Genomic DNA, 21,720 nt, shown 5'->3' on the forward strand with positions numbered 1-21,720 from the left:
AATAAAGAAATAAAAATAATCAAAAATAAAACAATACAGTACAATTTGTGATGACACTCCTTTATCAGCATTCTTTGACTTATGACGAGATAGGCAGGGACTGTTTGTCATTTCCTGTATGGAGGTTTTTTATTTCTTCAAAATGTTTGAATCACAGTTGACCTTTCAGCATCTGTCCCCTCCCACTGCTGTAAGCGAAGGAGGAAGACAGAGGGTCATGTTGATTTTGACAGGAAGTGAGGGAGTTTGCCTTGTGCTCATCAGGGTTTTATGGTTGTCTAAGTTTAGATGTTGGCTCAAATTCAGCTTCTCAAGTAGCAAGGCTTGCGGGTCAGCACTGCCGCTCCACATGGTGACAGAAACAGACGGAGAGCAGCTCTCTTTACAATGAGCTTTAAGGGGGACAATCATGCCAGAGGTATAAGGATAATTTGACTCCAGATCCACTGAAAGATGAAACATGTCAACTAGCAGACAACACATGTAAGGAGAAAGACAGTTAGGATATTCAACCTTACTATTTCCTCTTCAACACATCAGTGTCACTACCAACAATGAAAGATGAGGCAGAACTTACAGACCTTTCAGGATCTTCAGTGCAGCAGATTCCACATTTTCTGCAAGATGTTGTCTTCCATGGCAAATTTGAGGTGAGTGTAAGGCACACAGTTGTACTTTTATTTTTACATTACATTACAGGAATGTTCACTCTACTGGGTGATGCAGTTTTGTCTGATATTGTAAAGTAATGTACCTATAGTCTTATAAAAGTGGAAGCCTGTACTAGTAGTACTAGTAGTAGTAGTAGTAGTCTGATGCTGTTATCATCTAGCCCCTTTGACATTCATCTCCTGGAAAATATTGAACATGCAAAAGAATTCATTCCCTATTTTGATTTTGGGACATTTTACTAAAAACAATTGCTGTGCGTCACAAAACCTAGTGAATTTCAGATGTATGGTTAGCCGACAGCTGTGTGGCGTCTGCAATATGTGTGTCTTTGTTCCATGTGATGAAGTACAAAATCAGTTTGTGAATATGATAGTTTATTCCATGTGTTTTTTTTCTTTCTCAAAGCACATCAATCCAAATAAAACAAGCTTATTAGAGCTCTACCCTTCTGCGCAATATATTGAGTTCTTAATGGGTGGGGTACCTACGCATGCAACTTCATGGGAGGTTTAGTCATCTAAGTGTTGCCAGAAGTTAAAAGTGGAAGTGATCTCATAGATGACCTGACATCGATAGTGACAGACAGTGGTGACATTTTTCTTCATTTGTTTTAGTAATTTTGTTTGATTGTGGAAAAAGAAACAAATGGCTGAAGTGTGTAATAACAGTGCAATGGAATCCTGTTTTCTCTTGTCCATTTAGTCTCAGTTTTGATAGTTTCCCCTTTTTAAAGGGAGTATATAAGGAGATCAATATATAAGGATATCATCATTATTATAGTTTTTCTCAGACGCTTTGTTAAATTTTTTAAATCATTCTCGAAATTTGCAAACAGTATGTGCATTTTTCAAACCATTTTGTACAAACAGCAAAATATCATGGATTACCTGAAACAGCCAATTGCTTTCTCAAGATTCTTAGTTCGTCTCTCAAAAGTAAATGTGTGTAAATGAACATGTCTGTGTCGTGAGAATCACAAATGCTAGAGTCACCGACAGTCAATGTGCTTAATCATGTTGTTAATAGTGTGTTCACTGTTAGGTGGGATGTTCATTTCTTTGGCGAGCAAGTTTTGATAATCATTATTTGAATTGTTTAACCTTAATCTCTGTGGAAGACTGATTCCGAGAGATTAGACACACTTAGTGTTTACTGTTTGTATCGTAATTTCCCATGTCACAATGCAGAAAAGAAAAGACAGCCCTGCATAGAACCAAGAAAATAAGACAAAAAATTAGAAATGTGAACATGGCTTTTAGGCCACAAATTCTCATCTACATCACAAGAATTATCTTGTGGTGAGCTAGTTTAGAAAACGGTCTAATTTTTGCTTGGTTGATCTAGCTTTTAACACACGTTTTATCTTTGATTAAAAATATGCCCAGCGAGCATTTTGACGTCTAATAGACGTCTATTAGACGTCTATATGCTACCCAGACGTCTCGGCTAATACACGTCTAAAAACGGTCTAAAGGTGAAATGTTTATAGACGACTATGCCGTCGACGTCTATAGCATAGACGTCTAATAAACGTCTACACTATAGACGTCTACGGGATAGACGTCTATATGTTAAAGTTTTTTAGACGTCTACGGGATAGACGTCTATTAGACGTCTATATATGCAAGTTTTTTTTAGACGTTTATTGCGTAGACGTCCGAATGATGGCTAATAGCTATTAGCGCAATTAGCGCTAATCACGCTAATAGCTAGTGATCATTTGAACATCTAGACGTCTATTCAACATCGAGGTACTCTTCAATACATTTACCTTTATTACCTTACCTTTGTGTAGTTCCAGGATGTTGTGAAAATGCATTTGATTAGTGATGGTCCAGGGTGTGAAAATTTACAGCGTTTTTTTTTTTTTTTAAATACAAAAATAGGTTTCAGTAACAGTCATACTTGTTAGCTGCAGATATAAGTACACCTTTTGATGTTAAAATTAACCAAAACGATAATTGAACCTAAATAAAAACATTTGTTCAAACATTATCCAACCATCACAAATATAAACGTGCAATTTTTTAAATCTTGTTTAAAAATGTAAAAATATACATACAATATTAATAAATGAGGGCTATTTAATAGAACAAAACTACTAAGTTACAATATAAATATATACATATTTTATGTAGGACATATCAAATTAACAAAACGACCAGCTCGGCGAAACACAAGGGGGAAACAATATAAACATCACTCTCTTGTGGGGTTTTGATAGCCCCCTTTGCAACTCAGCGCTGGAGCCTGTTTTAATTTTGAAGCCATTGCGGTCCTTGTTTCATCATCCGTGGGCTCTGTGAGTGCGTCAACAGCTTCTACAAAGATGAACCCGATGGACATCAGGCACCACCCATTGTAGACCTTGGGATTACTCTGTAAAAGAAATATGAATATGGAAAAAAAAAAAACGACCTATGAAATATTTTTTCTTGATGTATGGTGTCACAGGCGGCTCGGTGTCGCACTGGGTAGCACGTCCGCCTCACAGTTAGGAGGGTGCGGGTTCGATTCCACCTCCGGCCCTCCCTGTGTGGAGTTTGCATGTCAAAGTCAAAGTCAGCTTTATTGTCAATCCTTTCATATGTCAAGACACACAAAGAAACCGAAATTCCGTTTCCTCCATCCCACGGTGACGAGACATACAAGTAGGCAACACAAAACAAAAACAAGAAGGCACAAACCATAAACAATAAATAATAAATAAAATAAAATGAGCGATGAATAAATAATAGACCAATAAATAAGAGCGGCAAAACCGAGCCAGTGTGCATACAGCAGACAGCAAGAACAGGACGCTACGCCGAAAGGGGGAGCGAGTTCAGGATCCTAACAGCCTGGAGTACGAAGCTGTTGGAGAGTCTGGTGGTGCGGGAGCGCAGGCTCCTGTACCGCCTCCCAGAGGGCAGAAGTTCAAACAAAGAGTGAGCGGGGTGACTCACATCACCCACAATCTTGGTCGCCTTGCGGGTGAGATGGGAGGTGTAAATGTCCTTCAAGGAGGGGAGAGAAGCACCAATAGTCTTACTAGCCGTTTTCACTATGCGCTGCAGGGCCTTCAAGTCGTAGTCAGTTCTCCCCGGGCCCGCGTGGGTTTTCTCCGGGCACTCAGGTTTCCTCCCACATCCCAAAAACGTGCTTGGTAGGCCGATTGAGCACTCCAAATTGTCCCTAGGTGTGAGTGCGAGTGCGTATGGTTGTTTGTCTCTGTGTGCCCTGCGATTGGCTGGCAACCGGTTCAGGGTGTCCCCCGCCTACTGCCCGATGACGGCTGGGATAGGCTCCAGCACGCCCGCGACCCCCGTGGGGACTAAGCGGTACAGAAAATGGATGGATGGATGTATGGTGTCACGCACATTTCGAACATAAAGCAATCACACAGGAACGAGAAGACAAGTTTTTTTTTTATTTACCACACTTACCAGCGCTATCAGAGCAGTCTTTTTGTGCGCCCTCTTTGCACGAGTTTCACCACCACGCATATTGTCATTTGTGTAAAATCTACAACAGAAAACAAATTTCAACATTGAGAGCAGCCACCACATCGTAAAACTTCACTGTTGTCTTTTCTAATGTACAGTACAGATGTCAAACTAATAATACCTGTCCATGGTCTTGGAAACATGCAGGTCTTCAAATCAGCCCCTCCCAACACAAGACTGCTTTGCAATCTGTATAGTTAGTTAGTTAGTTTATTGACAAAAGTATAAAACTTTGGGTCCAAAGAAAAAAAGGTACACATTACAAAAGATTAAAATAAATAACACATACAAGGAATTATGAACAGTGTCTCAGAAGAGTGGAATTTAGAGGAGACATAATTGAATTGAGGACTTTTTTTCTTGTAAATCAAGCAAACAAATAACTGAAAAGTCAGTAACTTTGACAGTATAGCAAATAAAACCCCTACAGGTTCCATTTGTAAGCTATCAAGAGTGAATGGGGGGACCACAACATCAAAAATTTTGACTAACCAATTCCAAGCTTAATGAATGACAGAATTCATTCTTGCATCCTGTTTGTCATTTATTTCCTTGAACATCATGTCAAAGGTCTCCAGATCAATCATGGGCAACCGTCCACTCTCTGCGTCACATTATGAATGAGAGTTGAGTCTCCTTAGCCCATGGATTGCCGGAAGGGGCTCCATGATGACCTTCAGAAACACTGAGAATAAAGAGAAATAGAAATAAAATACTCGCTTAAATACTGCAGCTATGACCTCTTTTTAAATTACTAATACCTAAAAAAAAAAAAAAAAAGACTCTTACATTTCCCTGTCATGGGCATTTCACACTCACTTCCTAGCTGTTGAAGAATAAAGCAAATGTTAGCTGCAAGATTCAAACGAACAATTTTCTAATAAACTTTGCCCGGTTTGAAAAAGATTATGGCATTCTGTCTGTGCCTTTGAATATGCTGCAATTTAATTTGGCTGTTCTACATATCCAATAACATTATTTTAAAATAGTACTGTTTAGAAATAAAATTGCTTGTTCTTTATTTATTATTTAATTTGGCTGTTCTACATATCCAATAACATTATTTTAAAATAGTACTGTTTAGAAATAAAATTGCTTGTTCTACAAGTTATTATCCAAATGATGAAAATGTACAGGGTAAACCTGGGTTTTATTTTGCACTTTGATATCTGCCCCGGTTTCCGGAGTGTGAAACTCAAGGCATTGACATGTCATAAATGCAAGTTCCATATTGAAGATTGCAATTACGACATACGCTTTTTGCATATGCTCGACAGTAGCTAAGCATACATAAGTATATTCAAACCACCAATAACAGATACATTCCCAAAGATAACGCAAGGCAGTTGTGATTACTTCTACAATCAAGAATAAATCAAAAATCAATCTGTACCTTGTGGAGTCCGGACAGTTTTTAATACAGATGCTCCTCTTTTCTCCAGGCTTGGAGTCTGAAAAAGAGGGAAAGGGAAAAAGATGTCTGATTTGACAATTCACCCATTAACCACTGTTAATAACATAACACAACACAATTTTAACTTTTGAAGTGATTTGCCTTAGAGTTCCGAGCCCTGTTGAGCGCAAAACAAATTTAGGTGCACATTTTAAAGACATCAGAAGATAAAAACCTACCTTTTCACGTGCCACTTCTTGAGCTAAATCTGGAGTCACAAATCACAACATGGGTAAAAAGGGAAATTACATCTTTGCCATGCCATCAGAAAATCTCAAATTTGAGATCTATACTTACTGTTTGATCTTGTTTTTTTCCTTTATAATAGCCATGGCGAATTTTGAAAGCGAGCAGCTGATATCTGCAAAAGCATATATATATATATCTCAACTGTAACTATCTTTCTCACTGTCTGCCTGTCTTTTGTAAATATTGTTAGCTGCTGAAGACTCTAACCCCAGAGGAAAATGCACATTGTCAACGCGGTCTCTACTTTCAAGATGGTCAGCGGCATGTGGACTATGTTCTCACCTATGCTTTGAAGAAATCGTCGACGGGACGTTCTATTCGATACTCAACACATTTGCTGACAGAAAATGCTGTTGCACGCAGCCTGCGACGTAGCCATCATCCACCCTCTGCTGAAAAAGGTTCATTATCTTCACAAACCTCAACACTGTCCAATGTTGATCTACACTACCTAGGAGAGAACTTTAGTGGCCAAGAGGATCAAAAAAACTTCAGAAGGGAGGAGTTTGAAGGGAAACTTCGAGATATGGGCCTGGAACTGGAGCTTGATGAAGACGTAAGTTTTATTCAGTTTATTTATAGTAATTATGAATGTAATTTAAGGATTCAAAAGGCACTGAGTTTATGATGTTTGTAGAGTTGCATGCATATCAGCTAACCCTAATCCTGCGAGCATTTTGACGTCTAATAGACGTCTGTTAGACGTATATGCTACCCAGACGTCTCGGCTAAAACACGTCTAAAAATGGTCTAAAAGTGTAATGAGAATAGACGTCTATAGTATAGACGTCTATTAGACGTCTGTTAGACGTCTATATGTGAAGGTTTTTTAGACGTCTACGGGATAGACGTCTATTAGACATCTATTAGACGTCTATTAGACGTCTATTAGACGTAATAAGAATACGGTTAATAGCGCTAATCGCGCTAATAGCTACTGATCATTTGAACAGCGAGACGTCTATTCAACATTGAGGTTCTCTTCAATACATTTAACCTGTGATCCTTACCTTTGTGTAGTTCCAGGATGTTGTGAAAATGCATTTGATTAGTGATGGTCCAGGGTGTGAAAATTGACATCGTTTTTTTTTTTTAAATACAAAAATAGGTTTCAGTAACAGTCATACTTATGTTAGCTGCAGATATAAGTACACCTTTTGATGCTAAAATTAACGAAAACGATAATTGAACCTAAATAAAAATATTTTTTCAAACATTATCCAACCATCACTAATCAATTTAAATAATGTTTAAAAATGTAAAAATATACATAAATATTAAAAATGGGGGCTATTTAATTGAACAATTAACAAATATTAACAATTAAACATTTTTGTCCGATCGCGCAACTGCAGCGCACCGCCGAACGTGCAACCGTAGCGCGTCGCCGACTGCGCAACTGCACCCCGCTGGTCGCATTATTGTGACAGAGCCGTCGCTGAAATTTAGAAAATATTTCTAAAGTCCTGATGTACTTTCCAAAATTTAAGTGGACCTCAGTGCGCAGGGAACTTAATTTTGTCCGATCGCGCAACTGCAGCGCACCGCCGAATGCGCAACTGCACCGCGCTGGTTGCATTATTCTGACAGAGCCGTCGCTGAAATTTAGAAAATATTTTTTAAGTCGACAGTCTCACCAGCTGTGTCACAGACTACATAAACGTTTGTGTAGACTCCACCATACCCACCAAAACAGTCAGAGTTTTTGCAAACAGCAAACCTTGGATCACCCCTGAGATTAAAGACCTGCTCAGGGACAAAAGGAGGGTCTTTAAATCAGGAGACAGGGACCTGCTGAAGACGGTGCAGAGGGACGTGAAGAAGAGGATCAGGGAGGGGAAGAGCAACTACAGGAGGAGGATGGAAGACGAACTGCAGCGGGACGACGTCAGCGGGGTCTGGAGGAGCCTGAACACCATCTCAGGACGTAGCAACTCCAGACCTGCGCTGGACAGGGATCAGGAGTGGGTGAATGACCTGAACCGGTTCTTCAACCGGTTTGAACAACCATCCACTCTTTCCCCCACCCACCCAGCCCTGCTGCAACTTCCCCCGACTGGAGCCTCTTCTGCTCCGAGGACTCTCACCTCAACCCCGCCCCCTGCTACTCCCCCTCCAAAACCCCCCAGCCCACTCTCAACTCCACTGAACCCCCCCCCCCCCCCTGCAACCCCCCCCCCCCCCCCCTCTTCCTCTTTCCGGGAGCAGTGCGCGGCGTGTTGTGTTGTGAGCAGAGCAGGCACGTGAATGGGGAGCCGACAACTACGCGGCTCCTGGGCTGGTGCTATGGCTACTAGCCATTGGCTAGTGTCCAAGAAGACGAGGAAATTCGCTCCCCTTTGGGCTTCAAGTCATTCGTTTGGAAGCACTTTGGATTCCAAAGAAAAGATGGCTCAACGGACAAGACACGTGCAGTTTGTAAATCCTGCCATGTGGTGATCAAATCAGAGGCGTAGCCAGGAATTTTTCCAGTAGGGGCGCACGCCCACAGGAAAAAAAATCGAACATCACCCACGCCGTTCGCTGATCGCTAAAACAACATCCGGGTCCAGGAGGCAAACGGTGAATGGATAACATCGCGCACATAGAATAGCGCAAGCACATTCGCGCAAGACCGAAAGAAAAAAACGGCATGAAAATGAAGAATCGAAAAAGCTCGATTTTTTTCAACCGGGGCGCAGGGAGTCCTAACCGGGGCGCCGCCCCGGCTCGCCCCGGCTTGGCTACGCCTCTGGATCAAATATTCAGGGGACACCACAAAAAGAACGCACTATCACAAATTTCAATGCACTAAACAAACATGTGACAAACTACTTTTGATTTTGCACTACATGTTGTATTATTGGCCATATTGAACAGTTCAAAGAGTAGACACCGTGTAATGTTAAAATTCTATATAAAGAGTTATAAATTAAGTTATTTTTGTTTTATAGAAGAGTTAAATAACAACATACATATTTTATTTATGTATGCTGGTATTGCAAGAGAATGTTTTTTTTTGAATTTGGATTAGAACATATGGTCAATGTGTAATGTTTACTACATTCATTATAAAGAACTTATTTTTGTTTTGTAATTAAATAGTTCAGTAATGCACTTTAAAGTTAATGGTATTACAAAAAAAGAAAGAATATTCATTTTTCTTTACTTATATGAGAAAAAATATAGGAATTTGATAAAGTTCAGTGTTAAAATAAGCACTTTGTACACTACAATACTCTTGTAATTTCCTAAATAAAGAGTTTGCAGTACCTTGTTGATTTTGCGTATGAATTGTTATAAATCAGGATATTGTTCTATATCGATCGTAGAGCACTATATCGTGATGTATCGTGAATGAATCACAGCAGGCTTTAAGATATCGGCAAATATCGTATCGTGGTTCTTTGTATCGATATATCGTATCGTGACAAAACCCGCGATTTACACCCCTAGTGTGTATATATGTTAAGTGTACTGCTGCTAACACAGGAGTTTCCCCATTGAGGGAATAATAAAGGATTATCTAATCTAATCTAAGTCCTGATGTACTTTCCAAAATTTAAGTGGACCTCAGTGCGCAAGGACCTTAATTTTGTCCGATCGCGCAACTGCAGCGCACCGCCGAACGGGCAAGAGTAGTGCGTCGCCGACCGCGCAACTACACCGCGCTGGTCGCATTATTATGACAGAGCCGTCTCTGAAATTCAGAAAATATTTTTAATGTCCTGATGTACTTTCCATAATTTAAGTGGACCTCAGTGCGCAGGGAGCTTATTTTGTTCCGATCGCGCAGCCGCAGCGCGCCGGGCGCTCACTGTCACATAGCTTTAAGAGCGTCTTTGTGTTTTAGGATGGCTTTACTGCTCCCACTTACTTCCTTTGGAGGCATGATTAGAGTTGATGCAATCCTCAGAGTAACGAGAATGTAATAACAAACGGAGTCAGTTGGCATGCGGGTCCTCTCGGCTCATCTCGCGAGGTTCGACAACCGAAATTCAGTCCGACATCCGAAGCAAAATAATCTCGAATTTTTTGTTCGAATACCGATTTGTTCGAGAACCGAGTCGTTCGAAAACCGAGGCTCCACTGTACTCTGTATAAGGAATATGAATGGGGGTGGGGGAGTGGGACGACTACCTGTAAAATAGTTTTTCCTTGATCTCATGTCAGTCGCACATTTCGAACATGAAGCAATCACACAGGAACGAGCAGACAGGTTTATTTTTTTATTTACCAGCGCTATCAGAGCAGTCTTCCTGAGGGCCCTCTGCACAAGTCACACGAGCACACATATTGAACGTTGTCATTGTCATTTGTGTAGAGCAGGGGTCACCAACTCCGGTCCTCAAGGGCGCCAATCCAGCCTGTTTTAGATGTATCCCCCCTGCAACACACCTGATTCAAATAATCAGGATCGCTATCAGCCTTAATAGAGCTTACTGATGAGCTGATCATTTGAATCAGGTGGGTTGTTGCAGGGCTGCACCTAAAACAGGCTGGATTGGCGCCCTTGAGGACCGGAGTTGGTGACCCCTGGTGTAGAGTCTACAACAGAAAAAAAAATTCAACATTGTGCGCAGCCATCGCATAGTAAGCCTTCACTGTTGTCCTTTTTTAATCTACAGTACAGATGTCAAACTAATAATACCTGTCCATGGTCTTGGAAACATGCAGGTCTTCAAATCAGCCCCTCCCAACAGAAGACTGCTTTGCAATCTGTATACAAGGCATTATGAACAGTGTCTCAGAAAAGTGGAATTAAGAGTAGACAACATTGAATTGAGGACTTTTTTTCTCTTGTAAATCAAGCAAAAAATAACCTAAAAGTCAGTAACTTTGATAGTACAGCAATTAAACCAAACAGAACCCTATAGGTTCCATTTGTAAGCTATCAAGAGTGAGGGGGAGACATCCAAAATTTTGATTAACCAATTGCAAGCTTAATCATTCTGTCATTCAGTCTTGCATCCTGTTTGTCATTTATTTCCTTGGACATCATGTCAAAGGTCTCCAGATCAGTCATGGGCACCGTCCACTCTCCGCGTCACATTCTGAACGAGAGTTGAGGCTCCTCAGCCCAGGGATTGCCAGAAGGGGCTCCACGATGACCTTCAGAAACTGAGAATAAAGAGAAATAGAAATAAAATACTCACTTAAATTACTGTAGCTATGACCTCTTTTTAAATGACTAATGCCTACAAAAAAAACCTCTTACTTTTCCCTGTCATGGGCGTTTCACACTCACTTCCTCGCTGTTGCAAAATGAAGAAAATGTTAGCTGCAAGATTCAAATGAACCATTGTCCAATGATAAACTTTGCCCTGTATAAAAAAAAAAAGATGGCATTCTGTCTGTGCCTTTGAATGTGGTGTAAATTAATTTGGCTGTTGTACATATCCAATCACGCTATTTTAAAATAGTAACGTATTTTTCGGACTATAAGTCACGGGTTTTTTCATAGTTTGGGTGGGGGGGCGCATACGAGGCGGTGTTTTACATAAAGGACAAAGGATTCGATCACGGGATTTAATGACTTGGAGTGACAGAAATTGTTTGATGAAAGTGTTTTTTTATAATTATATGGGCCTGTGGAATATTTTGAAGTGCAACCGCCGTCAGCGGCGCGCACCCGGCATTGTTGACATAAAGGACGATCGATGGATTTAATGATTTGGAGTGACACAGATGGTTTGATAATATTATTGCTTATATAATAGTTATTTGATACGTATATAATTTATATATCGTCATATGGGCCTGTGGAATAATTTGAAGTGCAACCGCGGTCAGCGGCGCTGCGCGCATGCGGCATTGTTGACAAAGGATGATCGATGGATTTAATGATTTGGAGTGACACAGATGGTTTGATAATAATATTGCTAATATGATAGTTATTTGATATATAATTTATATATCGTTATGTGGACCTGTGGAATAATTTGAAGTGCAACCGCCGTCAGCGGCGCGCACTTGGCATTGTTGACATAAAGGACGATCGATGGATTTAATGATTTGGAATGACACAGATGGTTTGATAAAGGTGTTATTTATGTTATAGTTATTTGGATAACTGTCAATGTTACGTCAGGCCCGTTCTCAGCTCTTCGTTTGTGTTTATGTCACGTTAGCATACCGTATCGTTTAGCCTGTTGTTGCTCGTTCATGTCTGTTCTTGGTGTTGGATTTTGTCGAATAAATTTCCCCCAAAATGCGCCTTATACTCCGGAGCGACTTATATAGTATGTTTTTTTTTCACTTTATTGTGCATTTTATGGTTAATGCGACGTATATTCCGGAGCGACTTTTAGTCCGAAAAATACGGTACTGATAAAATTGCTTGTTCTATTTGTACAAGTTGTTATCCAAATGATGAAAATGTACAGGGTAAACCTGTTTTTTTTTTTGCACTACGACATCCGCCCCGGTTTCCGGAGTGTGAAAGTCAAGGCATTGACATGTCATAAATTTACAACATATTTAATGCTCAAACTCATAAAGTTTATTTTATTTTTCAAATAATAATTAACTTAGAATTTCATGGCTGCAACACGTGCAGTAGAAGTTGGGAAAGGGCATGTTTACCACTTCGTTACATCACCTTTCCTTTTAATAACAATAAACGTTTTGGAAGAGAGGAGACTAATTCTTTTAGCTTCTATTGTGGAATTCTTTCCCATTCTTGCTTGATGAACCGCTTCAGTTGTTCAAGAGTCCGGGGTGTTCCCTGTCGTATTTTACGCTTCATAATGCGCCACACATTTTCAATGGGAGACAGGTCTGGACTGCAAGCGGGCCAGGGGAGAACCTGGACTCTTTTACTTCGAAGCCACGCTGTCGTAATACGTGCAGAATGTGGCTTGGCATTATCTTGCTGAAATAAGCAGCGGCGTCCATGAAAAAGACGTCGTTTGGATGGCAGCATATGTTGCTCCAAAATCTGTATGTACTTTTCAGCATTTATGTTGCCTTCACAGAAATGTAAGTCACCCATGCAATGGGAACTAATGCACCCCCATACCATCACAGATGCTGGCTTTTGAACTTTGCGTTGATAACAGTCCGGATGGTCCGCTTCCTCTTTGGTCCGGAGGACACGACGTCCAGTGTTTCCAAAAACAATTTGAAAAGTGGACTCATCAGACCACAAAACACTTTTCCATTGTGCATCAGTCCATTTTACATGAGCTCGGGCCCAGAGAACCCGGCGGCGTTTCTGGATGTTGTTCATAAACGGCTTTTGCTTTGCATGATAGAGTTTTAACCCGCACTTACTGATGTAGTGACGAACTGTATTTACTGACAGTGGTTTTCTGAAGTTTTCCTGAGCCCATTTGGTGATATCCTTTACACACTCATGTCGGTTTTTAAGGCAGTGCCGTCTGAGGGATCGAAGGTCACGGTCATTCATTCTTGGTTTCCGGCCGTGGCGCTTACGTTCAGTGATTTCACCAGATTCTCTGAACCTTTTGATGATATTATGGACCGTAGATGTTGAAATCCCTAAATTCCTTGCAATTTTGCTTTGAGAAATGTTGTTCTTAAACTGTTCAACTATTTTCTCACGCAGTTGTGGACAAAGTGTTGAACCTCGCCCCATCCTTGCTTGTGAATGACTGAGCATGTTTGGGGAGGCTCCTTTTATACCCAATCATGGTACCCACCTGTTCCTAATTAGCCTGATCACATGTGGGATGTTCCAAATAGGTGTTTGATTAGCTTTTCTCAGCTTTCTCAGTATTTTTTGCCACTTCACCCAACTTCTACTAGACGTGTTGCAGCCATGAAATTTTAAGTTAATTATTTGGCAAAAAACAATTACATTTATCAGTTTGAACATTAAATATGTTGTCTTTGTAGTGTATTCAATTGAATATGGGTTGAGAAGGATTTTTAAATCGTTATTTTTTGTTTTTATTTACATTTTACACAATTTCCCAACTTCAACCAAATCCGGTTTGTAGAAAAGGCACATTGTCATTCTAACTTGGTTGACCTGAAGGAACAGAAACCATAATCCTAGGTTCATGTGTGCGAGATGAATGACTCAAAACCGTTTGTGCATGAACATGCATCTGTAACACCATGCAAAGAGAGAACAGAATAATACTCTCTTGGGAAAGCTCTGGAAACTTATGCATACAAACAGGAAACTGTGTGAATAAAGTTCCCACACTGTGTCAAAGTTACACTCAAAGGGCTTAAAAACAACCCAAAATATTTGTGCATTACATACTGCACATAAATATATCGTATATTTTTGGATGTGGTTTAGACTGGTTTTAATTGCCTAACGTGCAACTGGCGCCCTGCGGGCCATATACGGTCCCACCCACACTCAGAGTAGCCCTTCAATAGATTTATGAACACGACTGCAAAATTTCCTGTACCATTTCAATTTTTAGCTGTTACAACCATTAGTGCGAATTGTTGTTCGTCTCTATTTGCCCTGGGATTGGCTGGCAACCAGTTCAGGTTCTCCGCCTACTGCCGATAGCCGATAACTGCTGGGATAGTCTCCAACATGCCCACAACCCCCGTGGGGACAAGCGGTACAGATAATAGATGGATGGAAATTTAAAAAAAAAATCTTATCCTACAGTTGGAAAAAACAATATTACCAACATAACTCAGTTGCTGTCTTTAAACCCCCATGAATAGGAATTTGTAAGAATCTGACGTGTATCAGCCTTTGCTGCCCGCTTTATTAGCTAACTAAACCAGACACAGTCGATAAATATTCAGCAATGACCACTTATCTAGCCAACTCTAGGTTGACATGGGAGTTGGCAGTCTCGTAAACGTTGTTCTGACATTCTTTAATCTGCTGTCATACCTTGTATTGCTGTCATATAGTGTTTTCATGACACAACATAATTGTCAACACGACACCATCCCGAAATTTTAACTAATAGCTAATTAAAAATGGTAAAAAAATGGAAATTAATTATGCTATCATAGATTAAATTTGTATAAATGTTAGGTCTAAATACCATCAGACATTAAACCACACGCTGGAAGGAAGAGGAGAAGACAACCAGAATAGGTTTACTCGCGAGGAGAACGATAGAGAGGGAACTCAGTTACAATCTCCATCAATTCTGAGTCCTTACTTCACGTGCTCCTCTATTTAATGTTTTGGTTGCCCTGGTTACAGAGGCGTTGCTACACTAAAGGGAGGGGAGATTGTGTCTGTAGCAACGCTGATTAGCTAAGGAATGTAGTGCGGTGTGAATTAGCACTTCATTGTCGGCCCGTGACCCCCGCAGAATCTGTCCTCTATCCTCAACCAGCTGTTCTTCTCCCATGGTTGGCTGACTCTTCCTCGAGTGTGATCAGATAACTTGAATTGCCGCTTTCCTGTGGAACAATGCAACTAAACCTTTGCTAACTTTATCTACTTGGTAAATTAACACACAATAATAATAATGAGTAACTTGTCCTAAACACTTCAACACACATTAAGTAAATATAAGGTAACTGGTATGCAGTTCCTTAAACAAACATTGAGTAAATATAGGATAACTTGTACGCAACTACTTCAAACTGTATATAACACTTAACAAAGAAAAACAGTTCTGATCAACAACAATCTATGAACCAAACCTACAGTTAACTAAAAGGAATGAAGTTTCTTTGAACCAAATAAGAACATTTCGCCTATGCAAATAAGCTCTGCTCATTGTTAGTGAAGGCCTCTTACAGGAACAAAAACACACAGATAATAAAAGGACAGGAAGGATACATATGGCGGACAGGGATCAAAAGACATCCCTGCCTTTAAAGAGGAAGAACCTAGATAAAAGGAAAGTCATAAACTAGTAAAGACAAGGCCTCCAGGTCTGGCAGGCCAAGGCTTCACTTAAATTATTCCAACAATAGTACAGCGGCAGATTAACAGCATTAGCGGCTAGCAGCTAGCTGCTCACTGGTTGACCATTTGCCAGATGGCTTGCGATTGCCAGTGGAATATTTTTCAAAGGCAGTTCTATCGATCCACAGATAGACATATACTAATCAAAGGGCACAGATAGATGAACAACCCTTAGCACTCACACCTACAAGTAATTTGATTGCTCAATCGGCCTACCATGCATGTTTTTGGGATGTGGGAGGAGCTTGTGGAAACCCAAGCAAGCACGGGAAGAACATGCAAACTCCACACAGGAAGGCCAGAGCCGGAATCAAACCCATCCATCCATCCATCCATCCATCCATCCATCCATCCATCCATCCATCCATCCATCCATCCATCCATTTTCTGTACCGCTGTATCCCCACGGGGGTCGCGGGCTTGCTGGAGCCTATCCCAGCTGTCATCGGGCAGTAGGCGGGGGACACCCTGAACCGGTTGCCAGGCAATCGCAGGGCACACAGAGACGAACAACCATCCGCACACGCACTCACACCCAGGGGCAATTTGGAGCGCTCAATCGGCCTACCAAGCATGTTTTTGGGGATGTGGGAGGAAACCGGAGTGCCCGGAGAAAACCCACGCGGACACGGGGAGAACATGCAAACTCCACACAGGGAGGGCCGGAGGTGGAATCGAACCCGCACCCTCCTTACTGTGAGGCGGACGTGCTAGCCAGTGCCCCACCGAGCCGCCGAATCAAACCCAATAAACAAAATTTAATCTGCATGGTTAGCTTTGATGCTGACAGCCTGACACAGATGCAGTTCTGACTGATCCATGTTTAACAAACCAAGCTTACTTAAATACAGCAGAAAAAAAGTCCTACTTTCGTTTCAACATCACTTCCAGTCTGAGGCTGAAGACAATTTTATTAAACATCAAACACAGCATCGGTATTTTGTGGCCATACCATTCACACATTTCATGTTGTTTCCACACAATATGCAGTCAAACACATTTCTTTAACAGACAAGCTATACCCCCAACTAAATTATCGATGGTTTTGTCTTATTTACGAATGTTAACACACAACTTCCCACAAAAGTAAAAACAATATTCCAAACCTTAGATACAGTATAAAAACTTCTGCTTCTGCAATTATATCAGTTCAAATGCCATAAATCTCAGCTGATAATAAAAAAACAACAACTGAATAATTGACACACAGCCGATAAATTAAATTGGTCCAATCACAGCTGATTCCAGTGTGGCTTAGACTCAGTGGCAGGGGTTACGTAAGAGGAGGTCTTTGAGGAGTGAATTTTTTTTTTGGAAACAGAAACAGCAAAAGACAAACACTGTAATGTCTGGATGAGGAATAGGAAGAGCAAGGGGCGCATGGAGAAGAGCAGGCTCAGTCAGAGAAGCAGGAGCAGTGAGAGGTCCAGTAAGAGGAGCAGGCCCAAAGAGAGGGCAAGGTAGAGGTGTAAGAATGTGCGGTGGTGGCATTGCAAGGGCTCGTCAGTGATGAAATTCGTGCCAATATCATTGACAAGCCCTTTCACTAAGAGAGGCTGTACTACTGTACCTTCTGTAGTAAATACAGCTCAGTGGCCTAGTGGTAGAGTGTCCGCCCTGAGACTGGAAGGTTGTGGGTTCAAACCCCGGCCGGGTCATACCAAAGATTATAAAAATGGGACCCATTGCCTCCCTGCTTGGCACTCAGGATTAAGGGTTGGAATTGGGGGGTTAGATCACCAAATGATTCCCGAGCGCGGCACCGCTGCTGCTCACTGCTCCCCTCTCCCCCAGGGGATGGATCAAAATCACACGGGGATGGGTTAAATGCAGAGGACAAATTTCACCACACCCAGATGTGTGTGTGACGATCATTGGGACTTTAACTTTAAATAGTAAAGGAAAAAAAAACGATTTTCTTTTAAAGATTAAAGATTAAAGTCCCAATGATCGTCACACACACACCTGGGTGTGGTGAAATTTGTCCTCTGCATTTAACCCATCCCCGTGTGATTTTAATCCATCCCCTGGGGGAGAGGGGAGCAGTGAGCAGCAGCGGTGCCGCGCTCGGGAATCAGTTGGTGATCTAACCCCCCAATTCCAACCCTTAATGCTGAGTGCCAAGCAGGGAGGCAATGGGTCCCATTTTTATAGTCTTTGGTATGACCCGGCCGGGGTTTGAACCCACAACCTTCCAGTCTCAGGGTGGACACTCTACCACTAGGCCACTGAGCTGGTATTGATCGGTTTGATCGGAATGCTTGATTGCAAGCAAATACCTGCATGTAAAACTGAAACAAAGAAGTCTATGCAGTTTTTATAGTCTCAACAATAGCTAGTATTTTGAAACTTGGTGTACTTTCACTTCACTGGTTCTTTTATCTCAAACAAATTATTTTAGGTGTATTACCTGACATGTTTCGGCTTCGGCCTCTCCACTACGGAAGCCGGTGGGAATTTCAGAATATTTTCAAAGTGCGAGCGTGGGCTGCCGCATGTTCTGTCCGAGCCGCGCTGGTTCTCCGGTCGAATCCGAATGGCGAAAATTCGGCCTCTCCACTACGGAAGTCGGTCAGAATTTCGGCTCGGACAGAACGTGCGGCAGCCCACGCTCGCACTTTGAAAATATTCTGAAATTCCCACCGGCTTCCGCAGTGGAGAGGCCGAAGCCGAAACATGTCAGGTAATGCACCTAAAATAATTTGTTTGAGATAAAAGAACCAGTGAAGTGATTAAAAAGGAAAAACAAAATGAACTTAGTACAACGATTGGTGTACTTTCGTTGACAGCATGTAGTTTGTGAAGTGAAAACAAGTGTCATTGTTTGACAGAATAATTCTATTTTGAGTCAGATTTCTAGTGTTTTGGTAAAGTTAATATGTGATGAGAAAGATATGTTCTATTTTGAAATAAAGAGTTAGCATATATTCAACAAAATGTGTTTTTGAGAATAAAATTATCCATTTAACCAATTGTGTTTTGTAGGTGTGAGTCTGTGCTAAGAGTTTAGAAAAATTATACAAAGTATGGCTAAGCTCTTGTTAGCGATTGAAAAGAAATGTAATTTGCATAGTTTCAATGTTGGTACACTGTTGAAATATTAGTATTGTTTGTGTCTTGTTCACCACAGTCCAAGATTCCAGGCGTGGGCTTTGTGAAAATTCATGCTCCATGGAATGTTCTCTGTCGAGAAGCAGAGTTCATGAAGCTAAAGATGCCCACCAAAAGGGTAAGGATTAGGGGTGTAACGATTCATCGATACACATCGATTAATCGATATAATGCTCTACGATTTATTGGCATCGATGCTAAACGTAAACATCGATTTATATCGCCGTGTTTGACCTCGGACATTAGACGCGACTTTATTTTGAAATCCAGTTCATTGTTGCTTGCTTCCTCTTTCTGGGAGCAGTACGCGGCGTGCTGTGTTGTGAGCAGAGCAGGCACGTGAAAGGGGAGCCGACAACTACGCGGCTCCTGGGCTGGTGCTATGGCTAGTGTCCAAGAAGACGAGGAAATTCGCTCCCCTTTGGGCTTCAAGTCATTCGTTTGGAAGCACTTTGGATTCCAAAGAAAAGATGGCTCAACGGACAATTAAAATTATTGTAAATAAATAGTTCAGTAATGCACTTTAAAGTTAATGGTATTACAAAAAAAGAAAGAATATTAATTTTTCTTTACTTATATGAGAAAAAATATAGGAATTCGATAAAGTTCAGTGTTAAAATAAGCACTTTGTATACTACAATACTCTTGTAATTTCCTAAATAAAGAGTTTGCAGCACCTTGTTGATTTTGCGTATGAATTGTTATAAATCAGGATATTGTTCTATATTTTTTATTTAAAAAAAATAAATAAAAATATCGATCGTGGAGCACTATATCGTGATGTATCGTGAATGAATCACAGCAGGCTTTAAGATATCGGCAATAATCGTATCGTGGTCCTTTGTATCGATATGATATCGTATCGTGACAAAACCCGCGATTTACACCCCTAGTAAAGATTATTCACAATTTCCATTGAAGTTGTGATTCATATATATAGTATATATGACTTGAAGCCCAAAGGGGAGCGAATTTCCTCGTCTTCTTGGACACTAGCCATAGCACCAGCCCAGGAGCCGCGTAGTTGTCGGCTCCCCTTTCACGTGCCTGCTCTGCTCACAACACAACACGCCGCGTACTGCTCCCGGAAAGAGGAAGCAAGCAACAATGAACTGGATTTCAAAATAAAGTCGCGTCTAATGTCCGAGGTCAAACACGGCGATATAAATCTATGTTTACGTTTAGCATCGATGCCAATAAATCGTACAGCATTATATCGATTAATCGATGTGTATCGATGAATCGTTACACCCCTAATATATATATATATATATATATACACAGATAGTGGTGATGTGTACTTGTCAAAGAGAAAAACAGAGGACATTTTTGCACTAATTAGTTAGTTTTAGAAACACAAAATATAGTTTTACTTTATCATCTTGCTCTGAACAGGGTCACCATGGTAGGTGCGTGCGTGCGTGCGTGTGTACGTGTACGTGTGCGTGTGTGTGCGTGTGTGTAAAAGCACATGCCCATGCAGATTTACAAATGGATTTTTTTGTAGGTATATGAAGTTAAGAAGTCAAGTGGTGTGATAGAGAAGCTTAATTTACTCGTCAGTAAAGTTCTTGAGCCTCTTCATCCTCATGTTGAGGAGCCTCAGCCAAAGAACATCAAACACCTGTCACACACCTTTTCCAGGGAAAAGCAACACCTGTAAGTACACATTTTTGTTTACACTAAACTCTTTCAGCTTTATATGTTTATGTAAAAAGAACAATAAAATAAATTCGTGGTCAATGCATCTGGTCCTCTGTATTCTTTGTTTAGGTTGCATTATTTAAAAGATGCTCTGTTTTAGGTCTAATTGCTTCCAGATCAAACTGTGACACTTTGCATTTCCAAACCTAAAATGAGACCACTGGTCATATTGGAGAACCAGGAACTCCTGCTTCCAGGAACTCAAAATTCCTGGGCTGTTTGGTCTGAAAGGGGCTAATAACTACAAAGACACCAGATTGCCTGCTGTTCAGTGGTTGTCAACCTTTATGTGTCATACTTGTGATTGAGAAAAGGAGAAGAGAAGAAGAGAGTACCTTATCCCCCAAAGCTGAAATGGGTTTTTAAAAGTCTAGGATGGTGGTAAGTATTGCTCACTATTTCACTAGGAAGGTATAAAATGTCCACTAGTACCACTAGTTGGGCTCTTCCCAACCTTACTAGCTGACTTGTGAGGTTCAAAATGTTAACTAGTTAACTAGTAAATGTTATCAAGATATCTACTAGTTTACTATTTGGTCGCATTTTAGCGTCACTTGTTAATTAGTTAAAAACATTTTTTTTCTAGTGAACTAGTTCAGTCCAGAGTGAGTCACTAATAACAGATTTTTATTTAACTAGTGAACGAGTGGAATTCATTTTGGATCACTAGTTTCACTGAGTTTCTGTGTAACTAGAGACAAAGTGCGTAACTCGCGTGGCTCAATGTCCAACAATGCTGACAAACACCAAACTAGTGAAGAACACGAAGGTCTGATATCAAGGATATGGGATAAATGCGCAAATGGCTTGCCATACTGCAAAGCATCATATCCTACATATCCTACATTATATCCTACAATCAGTCTATGCATTGCCTTAACCATAACTGGCCCACGAGTGGTATACTCTCCATGGCTTTGATGTTTGAGGACCACATATGGAATTTCCTGTTCAGCATATTTGATTGAGTGTTGGTAACTGTCCTTGTTATAAAAAAACATCTGAAATACAATAGGCAACATATTGAAATAGAAATATTCTAAATAGAAAACACACACAAAGTGAAAAGCTGCTGTTATGCGCTTTGTATTACACTTGTAGTTGATACGTCGCATCAAGGATCTTGTTGCACAAACAAAAAATAAAAAGTGATTGAAGTGATGAAGCAAAAGTAATTTCCGATCATCTGTGGA

The 21,720-nt window shown here is 40.8% G+C and overlaps 1 protein-coding gene and 1 long non-coding RNA gene across 6 annotated transcripts in view; one reads left to right on the plus strand and one right to left on the minus strand.

The window, feature by feature from the left end:
- Window positions 1–220: 220 nt before the first annotated feature.
- The window catches only part of LOC119123992 (anoctamin-1), a 105,503-nt gene continuing 84,003 nt past the window's right edge, over window positions 221–21,720 (plus strand). For 3 of the 4 annotated variants that reach the window (XM_037253526.1, XM_037253527.1, XM_037253528.1), the window contains exons 1-4: window positions 223–650; window positions 6,050–6,415; window positions 18,843–18,941; window positions 20,331–20,482. In XM_037253526.1, coding sequence (XP_037109421.1) covers window positions 555–650; window positions 6,050–6,415; window positions 18,843–18,941; window positions 20,331–20,482 — 713 coding nt within the window. In that variant the 5' untranslated portion in view covers window positions 223–554. Of the gene's footprint in view, window positions 651–6,049; window positions 6,416–18,842; window positions 18,942–20,330; window positions 20,483–21,720 lie in introns of all 4 variants that reach the window. The other variant, XR_005098155.1, reaches the window with a different exon arrangement.
- On the minus strand, window positions 2,719–10,990 carry LOC119124128. 2 transcript variants are annotated; one of them, XR_005098193.1, is made up of 4 exons: window positions 5,551–5,962; window positions 4,279–4,346; window positions 4,098–4,176; window positions 2,719–3,051 (listed from the first exon to the last, which is right to left on the minus strand). It is a non-coding gene; the product is annotated as an uncharacterized LOC119124128 (long non-coding RNA). The 2 variants fall into 2 exon arrangements; XR_005098194.1 differs by lacking the exons at window positions 4,279–4,346; window positions 5,551–5,962 and adding an exon at window positions 10,771–10,990 and having other exon boundaries at window positions 2,720–3,051.

This window comes from Syngnathus acus, chromosome 6 (assembly GCF_901709675.1).
Source record: "Syngnathus acus chromosome 6, fSynAcu1.2, whole genome shotgun sequence".
NCBI classification, from domain to species: Eukaryota; Metazoa; Chordata; class Actinopteri; order Syngnathiformes; family Syngnathidae; genus Syngnathus; species Syngnathus acus.